General features: G+C 43.1%; 1 protein-coding gene across 3 annotated transcripts in view; it reads left to right on the top strand.

The window, feature by feature from the left end:
* Positions 1 to 19,909, top strand: part of ugp2b (UDP-glucose pyrophosphorylase 2b) — a 29,361-nt gene that overhangs the window by 6,803 nt on the left and 2,649 nt on the right. For all 3 annotated transcript variants that reach the window (XM_056395398.1, XM_056395396.1, XM_056395397.1), the window contains 5 exons: positions 8,561 to 8,746; positions 12,330 to 12,463; positions 15,224 to 15,521; positions 16,323 to 16,520; positions 19,540 to 19,782. In XM_056395398.1, coding sequence (XP_056251373.1) covers positions 8,561 to 8,746; positions 12,330 to 12,463; positions 15,224 to 15,521; positions 16,323 to 16,520; positions 19,540 to 19,782 — 1,059 coding nt within the window. The remainder of the gene's footprint in view (positions 1 to 8,560; positions 8,747 to 12,329; positions 12,464 to 15,223; positions 15,522 to 16,322; positions 16,521 to 19,539; positions 19,783 to 19,909) is intronic.

Genomic DNA, 19,909 nt, shown 5'->3' with positions numbered 1-19,909 from the left:
AGTGACCTTTTTCTAAAAGTATTACATGAACAAGTGATTCAAGTGATGATTTGTAAGAATTTAATGATGGTTATTTACTTTCCTAATGACAGCCATTTTTTCTCATTATGGCCTGTCACTTATTTGGCCATTGTTTATAAGTTTTTTTTTTTAACTAAGACAAACAAAACTTCAAATCATTCATCTGTTTTATTGATCCACTATAAATCGATTGAGTTAAACAGTTTCATTCCATCGAAATCTGGTTAATTTGATAAATAAATAATAACATTTCCACGCTTCATTAACTTGTACAAAAGAGTTCAAAGCTTTTATTATCTTACTCATTGAGATGTGTGACAGCTTAGTACAGACCAGATCTATCAAATTATACAGTCATGTTTTTATATAATGATCATATGAATGTATGTAAAATCCTTATTTGAAAAGAAAACATAACTATAAAATAAATGCAATGGAGTAAAAAGTACAAAATGTAGTGGAGCAGTATAAAGTAGAATTAAATGGGAGATTGCTTGAATAACATTTTATTTATTATTTGAGTGTATGTATTGATAAAGTAAGGTCATGGTGTATCATCGTAATTCAGAGATCAGATTGTGTCATATATTTTTCCTACACTGAAAAGTTTCCCTCTGAAATGTTCCAGCAGTCATTCCTTGTAGTAGCAGACCTCTGTGGACTGTGCAGAGACTATTCACTATCCTCCTGGCAGTAAACTACACAACCCACGTGAGTTTCCTTTTGATGGTGCTGCTGGTCAGTCACTTAGAAAGTTAAAGTGCCGAGTCATCAGCGTCTCTTTGAGTTGATTGTGCAGGATTTCCTTGTTCTGTTTCACTGAAGAAGCACATTTTGTAGGACTTCCTTAGTTTGCGGTCACAAGGGACGCTTTCACTGCGCTCTGCTTCGATTTCCTGAACGCCGGGCTTCCATGTTTTGTGCGAGCTTCAAAGTAGCAAGATTGAGAGGAGCAAACTTATCTGATTCGGTCTGATCTCGTGGGAGGATCCTTGAAGTCTGAGCGCAGTGTTTGGTTCAGTCAAAATGTTGAGCCGTCAGGAGAAGAGCTAGCCAGTAAGTAAATGGAGCAGCAGAAGTACACGAGTCTGGTTTGCAGGCTGAATTTCAAATTCTGAGAACGTTTTTTTTTTCTTTCTCTCTTCTGCTGTGACTTTGTGTTGAACTTAGCTAAACAAGGAAGAAAAGGGAAATGGTCATGATTAAGTGCCATATTACTCACTTGGGGAGTAATGGTCCCATCTATACAAAGTAAAAAAAAATCACACTGTATCTGCTCATTTTTAATTCACAGTGAAGTAAACCAGTCTTCGTTCCTTGTCTCATGCGTTCTTATTTTGTTGGGATGGTAGAAAGTATGTCAACAGCATTGAAAACGTTGCTGTTAAGAGGTAGGATAGGTTTACCACAAACACGCTGAGGCAAAACATACAGGAAGTGCATGTTCCAGTAAAGAAATAATGAGTAAAAGTCAGGATTTCAGCAGTAATTTAGCACACATTAGTGCTGCCAAGGTTGCTATGTTTTCACCAGTGTCTGTTTATTTGTCAACAGGATTGTGCAAAAAGTACTGAACCGATTTTCACCAAACTAGATAGAGGGATGGGGCATGAACCGGAGAAGAACCCGTTACTTTTTGGGGCAGATCTGGTGTGGTGTATGTTGTTTGACATTGGCATTTTCTAGTTAATCATGATACTAAAACATGCAGATTATCTGTGAGCGGATGTGTAGAAACATCAGTAACCAATAATAGCCCGACGGGACATTTGAATTCCTAGAATTAGTCGTCAGCTTGTTCAGCCTCTGCAGTCCTCTTTGCATTGTAGTGGTGAAAAGATTGAAACATTGATATATGAATGTTCATAACCAGGAAATGAGGATGCATTTCGAATAAAGATCAACTGATAACTTGGTTTCGTGTTGCTGTTTATCAGGCTGGTGTCGGTTAACTGGGAGGTACAGTATGATTTTACTTTGAATCAGGTTCTTCACCAGCGTCCTGTGGATTAATGCATGAAACTTGTGTCCTTCACTAACATCAAACAGTTTTCATGTGACTATTCCTGCTCTATCATTAACCGTCACATGACAGAAGTTACACGTGAAAACCGCAGTGTGTCTGAAAGCACATGCTCTGTTTTCTCAGTTTTTTTCCTTCAACGTTCAGGAGAGCCTCTGAATCCATACTGTGTTTTCTACTTGAACATAGTCACATTGCAAAGACACTGAAAATAGACTAGTATACAATGCAAGGTGTTTATCAGAACGCTTTTCCAGTTGTTGTCTGTTCGTGCGGCAGATTAAACCAGCGTCGAAATGGCCGAGTCTCTAAGAACTACACAACCCACAACCAGTCCTGGAAAGCCCACAGGAATGGCATCAAGAGGCCCAGATCTGAGTCACTGAAGAGGGGGTGGACCCTAAGTTCTTGAGGAACATGCGCTTTACCAAGAAGCACAACAAAAAGGGCATGAAGGCAGCTCAGGCGAAATAAGTCACTATCTGGTCACCTCCATGTCCGTCAGTGTTTCCACCATCACAGTCATAATACCGTTTCTGTGTTTGGCCCGATGTGACTGTGGAAATTTGTGGAAAGCGATCATGTAAAGTTGCTGGTCCTGATTATTATTACCAAATTATTGTGTTTGATGAAGTTCAGACCAAAAACCCTGTTCAGCATAATACGGACGGTGATGACGAAGCTATGAAGACTCTTACTGAATTACACTGAAGTCTTCCTGGTGTTCCCGGTACACCATCAGATTTTCACTCTCTTTCTGACCTGTGACCTTCATGTGAATGTGAGTCATTAGTGTTAGATGTTTGGAAGGCTGAAGTATCCAGTATTTCCCAAGAAATAACACACACAAAAAAAGTAGAGAGAAAACTCATAGAAAATAATCCCAACTTTATGCAATTTTGTTTTTCTCATCCCTTTAATCATTGGGTGACACTAGTGATTTATCTCAGAACCAAATGGGGAATGCCACTGGATCAAAGCATCATCTCAGAAGCAAAAAACATCAGAGTGATCTGTAAAATTTACATAAAGAATGATAAAAACATGATGTGTTTAGTGATGTAAAATAGATCTAAAGATAAATCTGGCCGTCACAGCTGTACTGAGTTAATACCATGTAAATGAAGTGGTTCTCCCGCTGACCAAGGCATTTATTTTATTTATTTGACTTGTTGCATTCAATATAAGTAGCTGTGAAAAGTATAAACATGATGCATAAAATTATTAATAATAAACAGAATTCAAGGACTTTAAACAGGAATTATTTTTCAGTAAAGTGAGGATTTTTTATTTATTTTATTTTTTTACTGTACTCAAGGAAGCAAACTCAAAATGATCTGCTCTACTAATAACCAAGATTTATTGGCCAATAGGATGTTGCCCCATTTGCTCCTGGGAAATACGACCTGTGGTCCAAATCTTCTTTCCAAAGAAAAAACAGGTTGAGCTGGTTTCAAGTCAGACACGCTGCTCGCTGGCATTTTTGACATGTTTGATTCTGTCTCACTGAACATTGACAGAAAGTCCTCAGTTTCTCGTCTGGCACTGGACTCTTTAACCACACACACACACACACACACACACACACACACACACACACACAGCGCTATCTGTCTTTCTCTCTTCAGTCTGTAGCAACAGAAGAGTAACTGCATCAAACTGCGATTCCGAGCTGCCTCATTTACAAACTCAAAAGCTGGAAAGAAGGAGAGAGAGAGAGAGAAAGAATAACAGAGAGAGAGAGAGAAGATTAAAGATGGACAGAGGGGCAGTAAAAGATGAATGAAGTGTGAAAACAGGAGGCTTTACAGTGAAATTGAGAGTTACATAAAGAGAGACGGAGGAAGAGAGAAGAGAGCTGGGGAGAGGGAAGTGGTGAAACGAGCACTGAAACAGGGAACATTAAGTGAAATGTAAAATGACAGTTACACGCAGTAATGAGATGGAGGAAACAGGGTGAGAAAGAGAGTGTGTGATTAAGGGGAAGAGGGTAAACAGGCATCATTTGGTAGTGTCCCATCCCAGTGAGTGAGGGTGAAGGAAAGGGTTAAACTAAACTTTCTTAGCAACCACTGCCAAAGACTGGAATTCAAAATCTCCCCAAACCAAATGAATTATTCAGTTGCTTTTTTTGGTCTGTAAAGACAGTTTCGACACAGATTGCCCACTAACTGCTGCGACTAGAGGAGATGACAGGCTGACCCGCTGCAGCAGTAATTGATTGGCGTATGTTTGGCATCTAAAGGCATCAGGCATTCTTCAAGTCACGCAGACGGGCGAAATGAAAGAAGCGGGGGAAGTAGACACAGGCAGAGGAAGGTGATGGGCACCAGGTAATATACTCTGTCTCTGATCAACGACGTGCATGCTGATGACTCGAGGTCCTCAGATGTCTACTCTATTAATCTGAGATTCATCCACATCACATGGACAGTGTAGGGACTGAAGCTCTTGTTTTTACTGCAGCTGTGATCCTCCGGTTTTAACTGTAATTCAACATATTAAGATAATATGAGATAGATACCGATTCTACTTCCTGGATTTGGTTTAGTCCAGAAAATATCAGCTGATAGTGAAAAACATGCATCATATTCTCCCAGAGCTCCAAGGTGACAACAACTGAAGATATTTAGTTTAGTGTCACACACCATGAATCACACATCCCACCGCTCGGTCATTAAAGTCCTGGTTTACATTTAACATCGTTGGCAAACAAAACTTTATACTCCCTCACTATTCACCCACGTGAACAGAGCCACACTAACTACAACCTGTCACTGTTCAAATAACCCTAAAGATTATAGACTATTGTTTGTTTAGTTACTACTCTGCTCTGTTTGAACCCGTTACTTCCAAGTTATCCCGCACCCACACCTGACAACTGTTGGCACAGGACACTGTGACGTACTCTGTCACTCTGTCTGTCATGTCGCCTGTTGTCATTAAATTGGCAGGTGATGTGATTTTATCACTACATGAAGAGTGACAGCAAGAACAAGAACAAAAGTGAGCCATTAAAAACTTGTTGGCTTTTGTTAATCTGTTTACATTAACAGTCCTATAACATCCCTGTAAGGAGTCAGGACATATCGTTTAGTTCGTGTGTCATTTCCAACATCCCTGTGAAGTATTCCTACAGTAACTTCAATTTTTTTACCTTGTGACGTAGATAATATTTTCATAGTATTTAACTCACATAGCAACATGTCCCATTGGGCCGGTGGTTTCACAAGAACAGCTGACAATAACAGCTATGTTGATCTTCCACCAGATTACACAGAAACCAGCACAGTAACATGATAGTACAGTAGATTTGGGTGTAACTGACTCGACCTCACTGGTCTTACCTGATCTGTAAGTTACATTTAGAACTTATTTTCATTCCTGTAATAACCTTTGACGTCTCCATACAGCTGGAAGTGCATGTCCAGCCAAAATACTGTTCACACTGCTGAAGGTGGAGCTCCACTAAAGATTTACACACTACTGTCATGGCACAGTGGAGCAGGTAACACAGCAGAGTCTACAAACACAGACGTCATCGCTCAGCCTGGTGTTTAACCATAAACTCCAGTTCAATGTGTCGGCTGGAAATGGTTCAAGACTTTAAAACAAGATCAGAAGTCTTACCTTTTTTAAAAAAGCTACACAGCTGTTTTTAAAGGTGAACTAGATTGCTGACCAAACTAGAATGGCACTCAGCGGAGTGCATACCCCCGCCGAGGCAAAAATGCCACATCTCGCAATGTTGAAGTTATAGTTCGGGTTATTTGACGCAGGGTTGTGTGACGTACTTATCTGTGATCAGTGTGTGTATATATTTTTAATATTTTCACCACTTTATCTTGCCGTCAATCAGCCCTTTCCTTTGGAACTACATTTTTTTTTTTTTGCTGACCCAGTCCACAGCAGCACAGCTCTCAGCTTCTGTGCCGGTGCTCCCAGCCGCCTCTCTAAACCGCACTGATCTGAATCTACTGCAGGTAATGCACCGACCATAGATAAGTACCTCACACAACCCCGCGTCAAATAACCCGAACTATCACTTTTCCTGGATCTGCCTCTTTAACCGGATCAGCAACCAAATTGAATGGGTTCTCCCCTGGCCCGTGCCCCACCCCTCCACCAGGTTTGATGCAGAAACAGACAGTTTGCACAGTGAAGAGTGACTGCACCTCTCCTGTCCTTGGGTGGAGGATTGGAAACTGTATCATTTGCAGACTGTGATAAAAAATAAAAAAAAATGTGGAATGTCAGACACAATCCTGCAGGGAGAGTTAACGGCATGCAGCACCGAGAGATTTAAAAGGTCATTTTGTGTGTGTGTGTGTGTGTGTGTGTGTGTGTGTGCGTGTGCGTGTGCGTGTGTGTGTGTGTGTGTGTGTGTGTGTGTGTGTGTGTGTGTGTGTGTGTGGGGTTATTAGAGGTGAGATGAGGTAGAGACAATTTCCTGCGTTGTTGTGACACTGCGGCTTTGAGGAAAGAGTTTGGTGTTTCTCACATTGTGAAAACCTGTAGACCGAGACCACAGCTGTGGGGTTTGTAGTCTTAAAAAAGATGATCTAAATGAGGGGGAGGACGGAAACATGTGGACTAACTTTATAATGATGACCTAGACATCTTGTTATGCAGTTCTCCCAGATAGATCAACGATGCGCTTCTACTGCACTTCAGTAATAACCCTTGTTTTACTTCAGCCATGGAGACATCTTCCTTCAGCCACTGATGCATGATTAACATGTTTTGCACACCATATTTTTGTTGTGTAACATCACAAATCCTGCTGGCGTGTATCTGAGTCAATCCTAAACCATAATCCATCACTGCTGTAGATAAAAATGTCCTGTGGATTTCTCTCAGGTGCTCAATCCTGCAGCTCGCACAGCACATTGTCATTCAAGGTGAATAATGAAAACAGCCGTCTGCAAAGGAACTGAGTTAGAATGAAAGAAAATACAGGAGTAGAGGGAAAAGAGGTGTTTTCTGCAGACCGCTTGAACACACACGTGCACAGGAGGGAAAGAAAAAAACATAGTCCCCATCTGTATTGTCCAGGGAGGGAAATGAACATCTGGGAGTGGAAGCTGTTTCCGTCCGGGGGTACAGGGGTAGGATGGGGATTCCAGCTGAAAAAATTTCACTCCACACACAAACAGCCTCTCGCTTCCCCCCGAATTTCGTGCCATCTTTTATATTTTCCGGTACCTGCAGGGATTTGTATCAGTCAACACTGTTATGTACATCAGCAGCGCATGCTACATCCTGTACCTGCATTGTTTTCATGCAAGACAGTTATCACCCAGCCGTTGACCATCAAACGTGTATTGTCCTCCTCTCGACCACTTCCTGCATCTGTGTAGGACAGAGAGTGAGCGACAGCTGTGTCCAGGTTGTCTGTTGTGTTTGTAACCTCATCCTACATGTGGGGTGGGGTGAGGTGAGGGGGTGAGGAGCCCGGGGGGGAGGGGCAGGGGCAAACACTAGAAGAGAGGATGCCTGTTTCCACCAGAAGCTCTGCTGTGTGTCTCCTGTCGCTAATTGGTAACTCTGTGTTTTAGCAGGAAACAACACACACAGTGACTCCTGGCCTTTTGATATTCTCTCTCTCACACACACACACACACATACACACACACACACACACATTTGTTTTGGAAATTTGTAGGCAAACCCACACAGAGGTAGATTTTATCACTGACCCACTCGCTCCCGTCTTAACAACAAAAAGCTGTTGTAACATCTGGTTAGAATTTAGTGTCCCTGGATGTTTCTGCACATCGCTCGCAGTTTTCTTTTTCTTTTTCTTTTTTTTTTTTTTTGACTTGCTTTTTAAAAAATTCCCTGTGAAAGAATGAAATTCATTCAAGGTGGGATGAAACTTGAAGCCAAACACAACAACAGCGGGGAAAGCAGCCTTGGAAATCACCTTTAAATTGAAAATGACATTCCTGTGAATTTCTCCTCTCTCCTCTCGTCCCGTCACTTCTCTCTGCTCCGTGGGAGAGAATGAAAGAAGTCAATACATGATGTATGAATACGCTGATATGAGAGCTGCAGTATTGACCCAGTAATGTTGCTTCACACACACACACACACACACACACCATACTGCAATGATTTTTGCTGCCTTGCCAACAGAGGCGCTGAAGACGATGCATTAAGCCGTTGTAATTACTATTATCTGCACCATTCACACAAAAACATGCCACAAAATTTGTTCTTTGTAATGCGTCTTTTGTATTTCATGCATGTAGCAGTTCCCGTCTTGTTTCAAAAAAGCACTTTGTCGCAGAACAAATTAACATTTTGTGACATTTTCGCATTTCCACATCAATTCAGCCCATTATGTTGCTCAGCTGGAAATTAATCAGCCCACACTCAAAGCTGTTACAGTCCCCACTCTGCATAAGGAAAAATGAAATAAAAAAAAGTTAATATTACTAGTTTGTTTGCAGAAAGCAATAAAATCTAAATTCTCTCCCTCCTCCTCTTCCTCTTCCTCTTCCTCTGCTCCAGATCCAGCCCTACGACAAGATCGAAGCTCGCGGTCTGCCGGACAACGTGGCTGACAGCCTGAACAAACTGGTGGTGGTGAAGCTGAACGGAGGCCTGGGCACCAGCATGGGGTGCAAGGGCCCCAAGAGCCTGATCAGCGTCCGCAACGAGAACACCTTCCTGGACCTCACCGTGCAGCAGATAGAGGTAAAGGAAGTCTCCGGGAACCGAGTCTAAGGCCTTGGAGAATGGGGTCGCGGTATGATGGGGGACTAGAAAGACATTGTTCAATAACTCTAATATCCACAGCTGTGAAATACTTTAAAAGGGAAAATCGAATGCTGAACCACGTCTCTGCCGTGAGACCTTTTTGTAAGACGTCTTCACAGGTTTGCAGCAAAGATGATTTATTTTGGTCCTTACAGCTTGATGCCGTGACATAAGGGCTTCACATCACTCCTATGTACAGTGCTGTTAAGCTTAGTGAAGAGGTAAGTATCAGCACGTGCAGTTTCCATTCTGTCTGTTTTCATTAATTATCCAAAGTAATTTAGATTTGTATCCAATCATATTAAATCTGCAATAATTAAAATTTTGTTTCAACAATGGACCAAATGACAATGTGCATTTCTCATTGTGAGGAACCCACAGAGAATTATTACCCAAATCTGCAGAGAAAGAGCTCTGAAAAAAACAGACTGCACACCACCTGGATAAAGTTAGCAACTAGCTGATGAACATCGTGGAGCATTTAACAGATTAACAAACAGATATTTCCCTCAGGAGTTGGTGGAATTATATTGGACTTACATTTATTAAGTTACCAGAAACAAGACTCCAAACAAATGCTACTGTTGTTCCATCTCTGCTGGATAGAAAACTACTTGCCATATCACTTTTTTATTAGATGAAATGATATCAGTGCTATGTTACACCCGAGTGGCTACGAACATGCATGCAACGTGGATTGTTTCAAATTTAGTCAAAGAATATGTTTAGCTAATCTTAAAAGAATGTTTTTGCAAATAATTTCCCAATAATGGTTTCAATAGCAGTTGTAATATTTTCCTCGTTCAGTCACCCGGCCTGGTCCTCACTCTTCAGAGTGGTTTAAGGAAGTGAAACGAGTAAATGTTGGAGCCACCCAAATGATAGTGAATTCAAGTGGGCTTGTCTCATTTGCTGGCACGGTGTGAACGCAGTGTACAGCAGGAGCGGCAGAACAAGACTGATTTTTGAGTTACTCAGAGAGAGTGGGAGGTTCACTCTCACTTCCTCACTGTGAAAACCAGACACTGGCTTTTAATTACAGACAGTCAGGAGTGCACGTTCTTACAACCCTTTTTTACCCAGTCACCGAACCTCACAGGTGAAAACACTAAACTAAAACTAAACTGTCTTCATTTGAGATGAAACGATGGATCTGTTCTGCCTCTCGCGTTCTGTGTTGTTCTTGTTCTACTTGTTAGTTTGAACTCTTCACAACTGGCAGCTCTCCTTTCCAGATCCCTTTGTCACCGCGGCCCGGGCTTGGCAGCAGTATTGGCAGTTAGGTGTTGCCTAACTCGTTGGAGCCATGTACACGGAGGACAAAATGGCCGGTTGCCACACTTTGGTTGTGATGTCAGAAGAGGAGGAGGAGGAGGAGGAGGAGGAGGAAGTGATGCTCTGTATTGTCTGATGTAAACATCATAAAAACATCTGCACAACCTGTTTAAAAAGTGCAGAAAAATGTGTTGAGCCGCCGCCTCTCTGTGCGCAGTGCTACGTACTGAACTTCCTCCAGACACAGGCCTCGTTTACTTCTCGTATCTGAGGCGCCACAAGGAGAGACATGCGTTTTTTGAAAGTGGGCTGAAGGTCTTCGGAAAAAGGAGTCCAGTGTGATAATTGGGGGAGTTGCAGTGAAAGAGGATCTGTTGGTGTGCAGGCGGGCAGGTCTGCGGCGTCGGCAGGGAAACAGAGAGGGCTGTGTGCTAAAGGAGAGCGGTGTGTGTGTGACGGGAGGCGTGGTCATATTTATACCTGATCCCACGTCCAGACATGACATGTACCGTATTCCATATGTAAGCCGCACAACTGATCCCTTGATTCAGCTCGGACGAGGTGACAGTTATGAAAATGTAAAGGTTAAAGCCTTGAGACAGTTGTGAGCCTCAGTATAAAAAATCTCTTATGAATCAGTCAGAGACGATGATGCCGGAGCTTTGGTGTGTACAGTATGGTGTTACTGAGTTTATATTGGGTGTGTGTGTGGCTGCTTTGTATTTGTGTGTGTTTCATAATGGCCTCATGGGACGCCTCTCCCCTCGCAGCACACTGCTCGCTGTGTCCGAGTCACTGCTCTCCATTTTCTGCTCAGGTCTGGTCAGATTACCTCCTGACTGAATCTATTTAGAAAGCTTATTTAGGACGAGAGAAAATGGATCCCATACACACACACACACACACACACACACACACACACACACACACTGACCCTAGAACCACGTCTCCTGTGTGTGAACCAACGCCCCTCTCAGTCATCACTCTGCCTCATGCATTTTTTTTTTTTTTTTTAACTTTTTTTGGATCATGTCAGAGCAGCGACGTGCACACTGTCACTGACAGACGTGGAAGGTCGGACAAAACTCTTTCAGCTTTACTGGATGTCGCCACCTGGCTGCTGAGGATTTACTGCTTTCACCCGTGTGACTGTCCTTCCTATTGCTCTGCCAGTGCGAAAGATGGGGGGGGGGGGGGGGGGGGGCAAAATCCACAGTCTAATATATTCTGAAGTTTGTCTGAAGTAATATGAGGCTTCACAGTCTGAGTGAGACAAATCAAGTGGATATCTTTCAAAGTTTCACTTACTTTAGTTCAGAATTTCCTCATCGAGTTTCCCCGGAGCTCTGTATGTAACAACAGGAAGGAATTTCTTTTTATAAAGTCTGTAGTTTTGTAAGAAAAAGATGCAGTAATATTGGTCAAATGCTACACATAGGCCCTTTATGATTGCCAGCACCGGTCGCTGGCTCAGTACAGTACAAAATGTTCCAGGTGGTCATTGTCACCCCTCCCCTCTTAACCTCCACACACCCACTGTCAACATGCTTGAAAGCAAGATGTGAGGTAATCCTTTTTTAGTCTGTTTGCAGTGTATTATGATGTGTGTGTGTGTGTGTGTGTGAGCCTGCGTCAGTAGGCTGAACTTTAACATCCATCCTAAACTGACATCAGTTCACAGTTCACCCTGTCATTTAACTAAATGCAGAGGGAGAGATCAGTGTTTGTCTGCGTGATATGTGAAGTGAATGTCCACCCAACGTCCATCCTGGTTTCTTAATAACAAGAAGCTCTCGCTTTAGTTTAGGAAAGTCGAATCATTCCCTGTTTTCTGTCCGAGGCGGGAAATTCAACTCTTTACAGTCTTTTCTCACGGCAGCTTCTCCCTGATTCATATCCCATTTCTCATCTTCCTCCTCTCCTCACTGTAGTTTTCTCTTATCTTGATAAAAGAAGTTGCTTCAGTCTCTCCTCAGGTTTGATTTTCACTCTAGTGACACAAGTTACAGAAATATCGTGCTGTTGTTCTCCTTAGTATTTATTATGTGTGATACCGATCCAGGAATTCTAATCAATGTGTTTCAATCTGCAACTTTAACTTTTAGCTTTAACCTAAACTTTGTTGTTTCCCCAAGAAGAGCAGTGAAGGTGCAGTTTTAAATTCGTCTCCTGTCTCGCCTGGAGACATGAATCTAAATGTAGTTGGCATTTACATAGTTTGTGTTTGTTTTCTAATGTCCCACAGCACCTGAACAAGACTTACAACACAGATGTGCCGCTGGTTCTCATGAACTCCTTCAACACAGACGAAGACACAAAGAAGATCCTGCAGAAGTACACACACCACCGCGTCAAGATACACACCTTTAACCAGAGCAGGTGAGAGACCACGTCAATGACACGTCACACACATGTAAGGTTGAGTAACAGCAGGCCTGGTGCAAACACTCCTCACAGTACGCTGATAAGCAGTTACATCAACCGATAGGATCCTGAGGTTATTCCAGATGTTAACCTGGAGAGAAGATTTGGACAGAGAGTGCACAAAGATCAGTGTCAGTATGGGTGGATTTCACTAATAGTTAGCAGCACTGAACCCAAAACTCAGCTTCCTCTTCTAAAGCGCTGGTGTGTATTGGGTCTCTGCAGTGTGCTGCTCCTGACTGTGCTAAAACTGTCAAGAACAGCAGCATCCAGACAGGGAACGTCATGTAATGTATGGAGAGAGCTGTTAATATTTAATGCCCTGGTGTGTCTCATTTGTCAGTCAAGTGGAACTTGCTTTTTACTATTTCCCTTGAATTATTTAAAACACTTGTATGTTCTGTGTGCTTGAAGGAGTGTAGTACAAAGCATTTTTAGACAGCAGCGTGGGAGCTCTAAGATTTAATTTCGGCAAAGAGGAAGTGGTTGAAACCTCAATCAATAGGAGAACAAAGAGGTCTGTGGCCGAGGTCGTGATAGTAATTCATAAAAGGCAATTTAAATTCAGCCGTACGTCACGCTATCTGATGTTCCAGCTGAGAGAAAACAATTCGTTTCATCCACACAAAAGTGTGGAGCCACTCTTGTGATCTTTTAGCCAAAACAAAACTCTAGGGTTACCTGTCAAAGTGATGAGCAGAAAAAATAAACTGCAATCAAGTTCATTCTAAATGCAAATCCTGCTCAGGCAGCTAGCCTTCCCTGTAAGTAACAAGAAACAGTGAAGCACAGCAGACAGAAAAATAATCAGCAATTATTTTGATAATTGATAACTGAATATATTCGAGTGTCGGACAATGGAATCGACAGATTAATTGGCAGATTAATCAGTGATGACGATAACTGTGAGTTGCAGCCCTAATCACACCAGCTCTGCTCTTTTAGCGTCACGCAAACAGGAGGTGCACACACCTTGTTGGTGCTCTGCGCTGTTTGTTAATATTTGATCGGCTTCTTTAAGGTGGACTTTAACTCCAGCAGCTTCCTTAAGGCAGTTCAGGTTTGGACAGACTCAAACAATATTGCTAAATACCCCCATGTAATATGTGGGTTACATGTTTGATCCCTGCAGCAGTCAGTTCAGTTCCATCCATTCCTCCCGTTCAGAGGCCCCGAGGACACGTTTCAAAATCAATGTCTGCAGCTGTGGTTCCAGATTTCAGTTAAATTATTACCAGGCTCCAGAAGTTCGTGTTTAAACAGATCAAATCTTTCAAAGTTTCAGTCTTTTCACTACAAAACACCTTCTTTGTGTTACTGGCCCTCTGCTGCAGCTCAGCAAGGAAACAAAACTGTAAACGAACCCGATCAGCGTCACATAAATCTGTAATCTTGTTTGGCTGTTTTCTTTTCCTAACACAAAGAATTAGAAGAAATTAAATTAGCTTTCTATGTACTCACTCGCAACTGCAGAAGTGCCCCCTGGGATACGAGGTCCCCTGGACTCGCTGCCCTATAAGGTATCGGTGCATCAATAAACTCGGAGAAGAGGGAGACCAGAAACCGATGTAAACAACATGTCGTAGGGAATTCATTCAGCATGTTTGTAAGGATCTACACGACGACTATTCTCGGGACAAATAAAAATGTATCATAACTTTAGGAAGAGGCAAATGTTTACTCAGTTGTTACTTATAATGATGATGAAGTGATTCTTCGATAAGATGTTTGTTCATGTCCTGTTGTAGCCTGGAAAGAAAACTGTGTCTGCTGCGGCAGCGATATTGGATCCACGACAGGAAAAACATTTCTGCAGAAGTAACAAAATGTTCTCAGACTTGGGTCTTAGATGACATGAAACCTTTGAAGTCTATGAGCTCATATCAAAACCACTCATCTGAAGCATCTTCCCAGGAACAGTCTGGAATAAATCCTCAATTAATAAGGCCTCCGCGCCTCTACTGTGCAGCTCCTCTCACCTGACCAGCTCATCTGCGCTCTGAAATATCCTCAAACTGCCAAAAACACAGCCGGCTCCCACTCAGAGCTGTTCCTCACGACGAGGTCTGTTAACTCGACCTGACGCGGATCCTTCTCAGAAACCCTTTGATCAGTTTAATGCACACGGCGATGATGGCTTGGACTCTTTGGCTTGTTGCCTCATCTGCCTTCTTGGAAGTTGATTTCATGAGGGTGTTGTTTGAAGTCCTGGTGTGAAGTCTCCCTGGCTTAATGCTTTTCTCTTTGTGCTGTTTATCTGCTGAATACATGAGATTCACAGAATATTGTATATAAGAGATACAGACCATATACATACGAACAGAAAACGATACTCAGATGTTATATTTCATCATGCAGTTAAGTATTTACTGTAAATGGTTGCGTCAAAGCCGGCCTCGAAGACTTGGCAGCTAAAGAAAAGTCATTTATTTACAAAAAGAAAGAGTAGATCGACCAGTGTAATGAAAGAAAACCCCCCCGCTGTCATCTGAGGCCTGTACTACGAAGCAGGATTTGAGGAATTTCAGGTTTAACTCTTGAGTTTTCAGTCTGACGACGGTAGTTTGCTTCTTACTGGGGTAAATCACCATGGTAACTGATGCTGAACTCCTAACCTGTTCCAAAACCAGTCAACAAACAAACTACTGACCGATCAAAATCAAATCGTGGTTCGCGATATTGTTGCCTCACTCAAACGACTCTTCCTCTGTCCAGGTACCCTCGCATCAACAAAGAGTCCCTCCTCCCTGTGGCCACAAGTCTGACCATGACGGGGCAAAACGCAGAAGGCTGGTACCCTCCGGGCCACGGCGACATCTACGCCAGCTTCTACAACTCGGGCCTGTTGGACGAGCTGATCTCGCAGGGCAAGGAGTACATCTTTGTGTCCAACATCGACAACCTGGGGGCCACCGTGGACCTCCACATCCTGCACCACCTGGTCAGCCAGCCCAACGGCAAGCGCTGCGAGTTCATCATGGAGGTGACGGACAAGACACGTGCCGACGTCAAGGTATGTGGAGCAGGAGGAGGAGGTCTGGGTTCGCCCGGAAACAGCGGGTTATGATATACAGGGTTTGTTCTTTTCTGTTTGGGTCAGAGAGAGAGAGGGAGAGAGAGAGAGAGCAGCTGTGGTTGAGTGAGCTAAAGAGTAAATGAGGACAGGGAGTGGTGTTTGATTTTAAAACAGCAGCTACGTTCTAAAGCACAAATAAACACACCCACACCTTTGTACACACCTGTGGGAAGGTCGAAGACACAGGTACATCCACGACACAGAGAGAGAGCGGAGGGCAGGGGGCTGCACACCCACTTTGCTCAAAGGTTGCCGCCCAGAAATGTCCTGAACACAGAACAATAAGAGGAGAATGAGAAGATACAGGCAGATTAAATCCACCTCAACACACTCCCACTGGGTCATAAGTGATGGTTGATCACTTTTATATGAGGGAAATATTAAACCTTTAACCAAAGATGTAGTCTGAAACTGAAGCTCTGAATGGCTTCGTCCACAGCAGCGTTTACAGCAGGTGTTATAAGGTGACGGAGGCCGAGGGAGGATTTTTACAGCACTCTTGGTGATATCATAACTTACTTTCTAGTGGACGTCGGTTAAATAGCAACTACTGGACTCCTGTTTTCAATTATGACATGACTAATAAAAAGGATTTTTTAGCAGAATGGAAAACTAACACCAACCAACTTTTATTACTCTAAAAAACAACTTTTAACAGTCCTTATTAAAAATCCAGATTGAAGTCAGACACTCACACGGACAGAACGTGCTGTGAAAAATGCCAACTCTTACTTTCAGGGTGGCACGCTGATCCAGTACGAAGGAAAGCTGCGTCTGCTGGAGATCGCCCAGGTGCCCAAGGCCCACGTGGACGAATTCAAGTCGGTCTCAAAGTTCAAGATCTTCAACACCAACAACCTGTGGATCTCTCTGGCTGCTATCAAGAGGCTGCAGGAGCAGAAAGCCATGGACATGGAGATCATAGTCAACCCCAAGGTGAGTGAAGAGGTTATTCAGTAGCTGATAGATGAGCTGCAGATGATTAATAAAGGATTTGATTCTATATTATTTATAAGGTCATTACCTCTGATGTGAAAGAGGCGACGCCAGAAGGTTTGAATCTCTCGCACATGAAAGAAGTATGATTTAAAGTTGCTTCTGAGGACGGGCATTTATCACATATGGCCGTCACTGCTGTGAAAACATGTTAACATCAGTGCTTTACAAAGATTTTGGTGACGATGGCTGACTAACACAGCTCCCACCAGGACATCTAGCATGAGTCTTAACCCTGTGTTTCACAGCAACAACATAAACCCTGTAGATCTGAGGTTTTCAGACTGTGAGCCGCGGCTCCCCCGAGGTTGAAAGGGGAGGTGCTGCTTCTCAGAGTCACTCAGTCACATCTGAACACACAGACCTGATACACACATTTTTAGATTCAGTGTAAAATAGACTTACTGAGAATGTTATTATGTCTAATGTCCATCGTGAATAAATGTCCATGAATCCTCTTAGAAATGACAGAAGAAAGACGATCCCAGTAATACAGAACTTATAATAAGGATAAGTTGTAGCTTATCGCTAACTCACGGATTCCATGGCAACATTATACTTCCTGTTTACAGCCGTCAAAATCCCCTAATTGTGAGAACTTAAGGTACAAATGGAGGGTATTGGGGGGGGGGGGGGGGGGGGCAGTTGTCACAGTTTTGTATGAGGAGAGACTCACAGTGTCTGTCAGGTGTCGACTGTTTACATTTCCCTTCTGTTCGACAACACAGGCTTTTCCCCTCAGTGGGAGCGATACTGTAAGTCTCCTGGAATCTGCTGCCTTGCAAGATGCTCTCGTCTTTATGTTTCTTCCTCTTCCCTCTCTTTCAATAAATTATGGAAGCCATCAGAGTGAAATGACTCATGTCCTTGTAATAGTCTGTTGTTGGATCGTCCATGTGAGTCTGAAACCCTGAGGGGACCAGTTGAAAGAGGGACCACACAGGGACGGCTGAGTGTGCAATAGATGCTCAGATAAAAACAATTCACTCTAACTAACCAGCCGACCTCCCACAACAACATCATCTGCGCTGTTTCACCCCGTCCACCCCGTCGTGTCGGGAACAGACGCCTCGCACAGCAGAGCAGAGAGATATCTGCAGCTCTCTCCTCCACGGAGACCACCACTTCTGAATAAATCATATCTTGCTAAAATAAAAAACAAAAACAATCTAAGCTTGCAGAGGAGACTCATATTTGGAAGCCTCTCTGTGTGTATGTGTGTTTGCATTCCTGCACAACTCCACTTTCTGAGCTGTTTGTTGTCGTGAGGTTTTTGCACACAAAGGAGAAGAAAAGCAGCTTCAAACCAATCCACTTTTCTGGTCACCTCTCCTGTGGCTCATCTGCCCTACTTGGACTCCATTTTCAGCTGTGTGTGTGTGTGTGTGTGTGTGTGTGTGTGTGTGTGTGTGTGTGTGTGTGTGTGTGTGTGTGTGTGTGTGTGTGTGTGGGATGGCATAAGAGAGCCAAAGCTGAATTTAAAAGTTTAATTTCCCCCACAAACGTCACTTCTGTGACTTAAAATTTAAAGCTGCATCTCATTCTGCTCTACTTATCGAGCTTGTTGCTGCAGCTCTCACACACGGTTAGATACAGTTCATTTTCTTTTTAATGAAGCATAGAGCGAGGTAGTTAAAAACTTGCTGCTTGAATTAACATGAAGGAAAGGTGTGAGCGTCATTTGTTGGAGCATCATTTTAAGACTCCATGTTTGTCCTTCACTGTCCTCCAAAGCTCCTGGTGACAGAGCAGTCCTGTTAGAAGCACTGCAGCAAACAAATGTGACTTGATGTGACTTGATGTTATTTTGGTTGTGCTCGCCCCCCCCCCCCCCCAAGCAGAGGAGCGCCGCCTCAGGGTATGCAAATCTGCAGCCGGCGTAATAAATTCACTGCCGAACCGCAGCAGCCTCAGTCCTGATTATTGCTTTCTCGGCCAATAGATGTAATTTTCCAGCCCTTGGTTACAAAAATCACACACCGTGACACAGTGAGTGTTACATAACGGCTGATAACTGTGCGGCTTTACGTAACTGTATGTGTGGTGCCTTCTAAGAGTGCAGAACTAAAACTACAGGGTTAGAGGGGTGACGGTTCCCGTTACAGCACATGGGAGACACCCAAGATAAAAACGTCCATGAAGTGGTCAGTGTTACATAATTCCTTCTCACAGTTTTACCTGTGACCCAGATCATTATATCATTACTCGCTGTCCTACCCACCTGTGTGGTTTTCGAGAAAGTTTTTCTAGTATGTCCACAAGACCGCTGGAACAGTTTGTGCTTGCTGTAATGATGATAATTAAAGACCCCTCGTTAAAGTGCTTTCAGTGTAAGTTCCTCCTGTGCAAACATATAACCAGAACAGAACTGGTGCAGATATTATCAAAGAAAGAATCAGTTGGTGGTTTCCCAGCCAGTCAAACGAGGAGTATTATTTTATTAGGAGCCACATGGTAAAACCCTCTGCTGATGAAGCTGAAAACCATCATGACCAGCAAGACGTGACGGTTTGATATTTCTGGAGAAACGAGGTTTTAAATCAACCACACAACAGATGTGTTCAAAGTGAATCACAGATGTTTCAGCTGCAAAAATTCTTTGGAAGCAGTTACGTAACAATTTCCAATTCAAATTAGTTTTACTAGTATGACTAAACAGTTAACTGACTGTTGCCAAGGCAGGCCAAGCAGATTAACAATGTGAGTTATGTCCAGTATTATTATAAACTATATAGTGTCTAATAAGACTTATAACTATACTAATAGACATGATTCAGCTTTTTCTATGTAAAAACAAAAGGTCAAACTTGGAAACTGAGTTTTTTATGGTTCTTTGTGGCTCATTAATGGATTCAAATCTTGCCAATGTTTCTCAAGTAGGTTCATGTGTGTGAGAGAACTCGGATAAAATCACAGCACTAACTGCAACTAACTTCTCCCTCCTCTCGTTCACCCTCAGACGCTTGACGGTGGACAGAACGTCATCCAGCTGGAGACGGCGGTGGGCGCAGCCATCAAAAGCTTCGACAACGCCCTGGGAATAAATGTACCTCGCAGCCGCTTCCTGCCCGTCAAGACCACGTCGGACCTTCTGCTGGTCATGTCCAACCTGTACAGCCTGGACGCCGGCTCTCTCACCATGAGCCCCAAGAGAGAGTTCCCAACCACGCCGCACGTCAAACTGGGCAGCTCCTTCACCCAGGTGACGATGACAACGCTGTCGTGGTTAGAGGATGTGTTGCTGTCATCGGCTCAGATATAAAACTAAACAGCAGATGTTAAAAGTTTAGTTCAATGCCCGCAAAGACGTGTGGTTTTAACGTTTTCCA

This window comes from Seriola aureovittata, chromosome 14 (genome assembly GCF_021018895.1).
Source record: "Seriola aureovittata isolate HTS-2021-v1 ecotype China chromosome 14, ASM2101889v1, whole genome shotgun sequence".
In the NCBI taxonomy this organism is placed as follows: domain Eukaryota; kingdom Metazoa; phylum Chordata; class Actinopteri; order Carangiformes; family Carangidae; genus Seriola; species Seriola aureovittata.
This window is presented reverse-complemented; position numbering and strand designations above follow the sequence as displayed.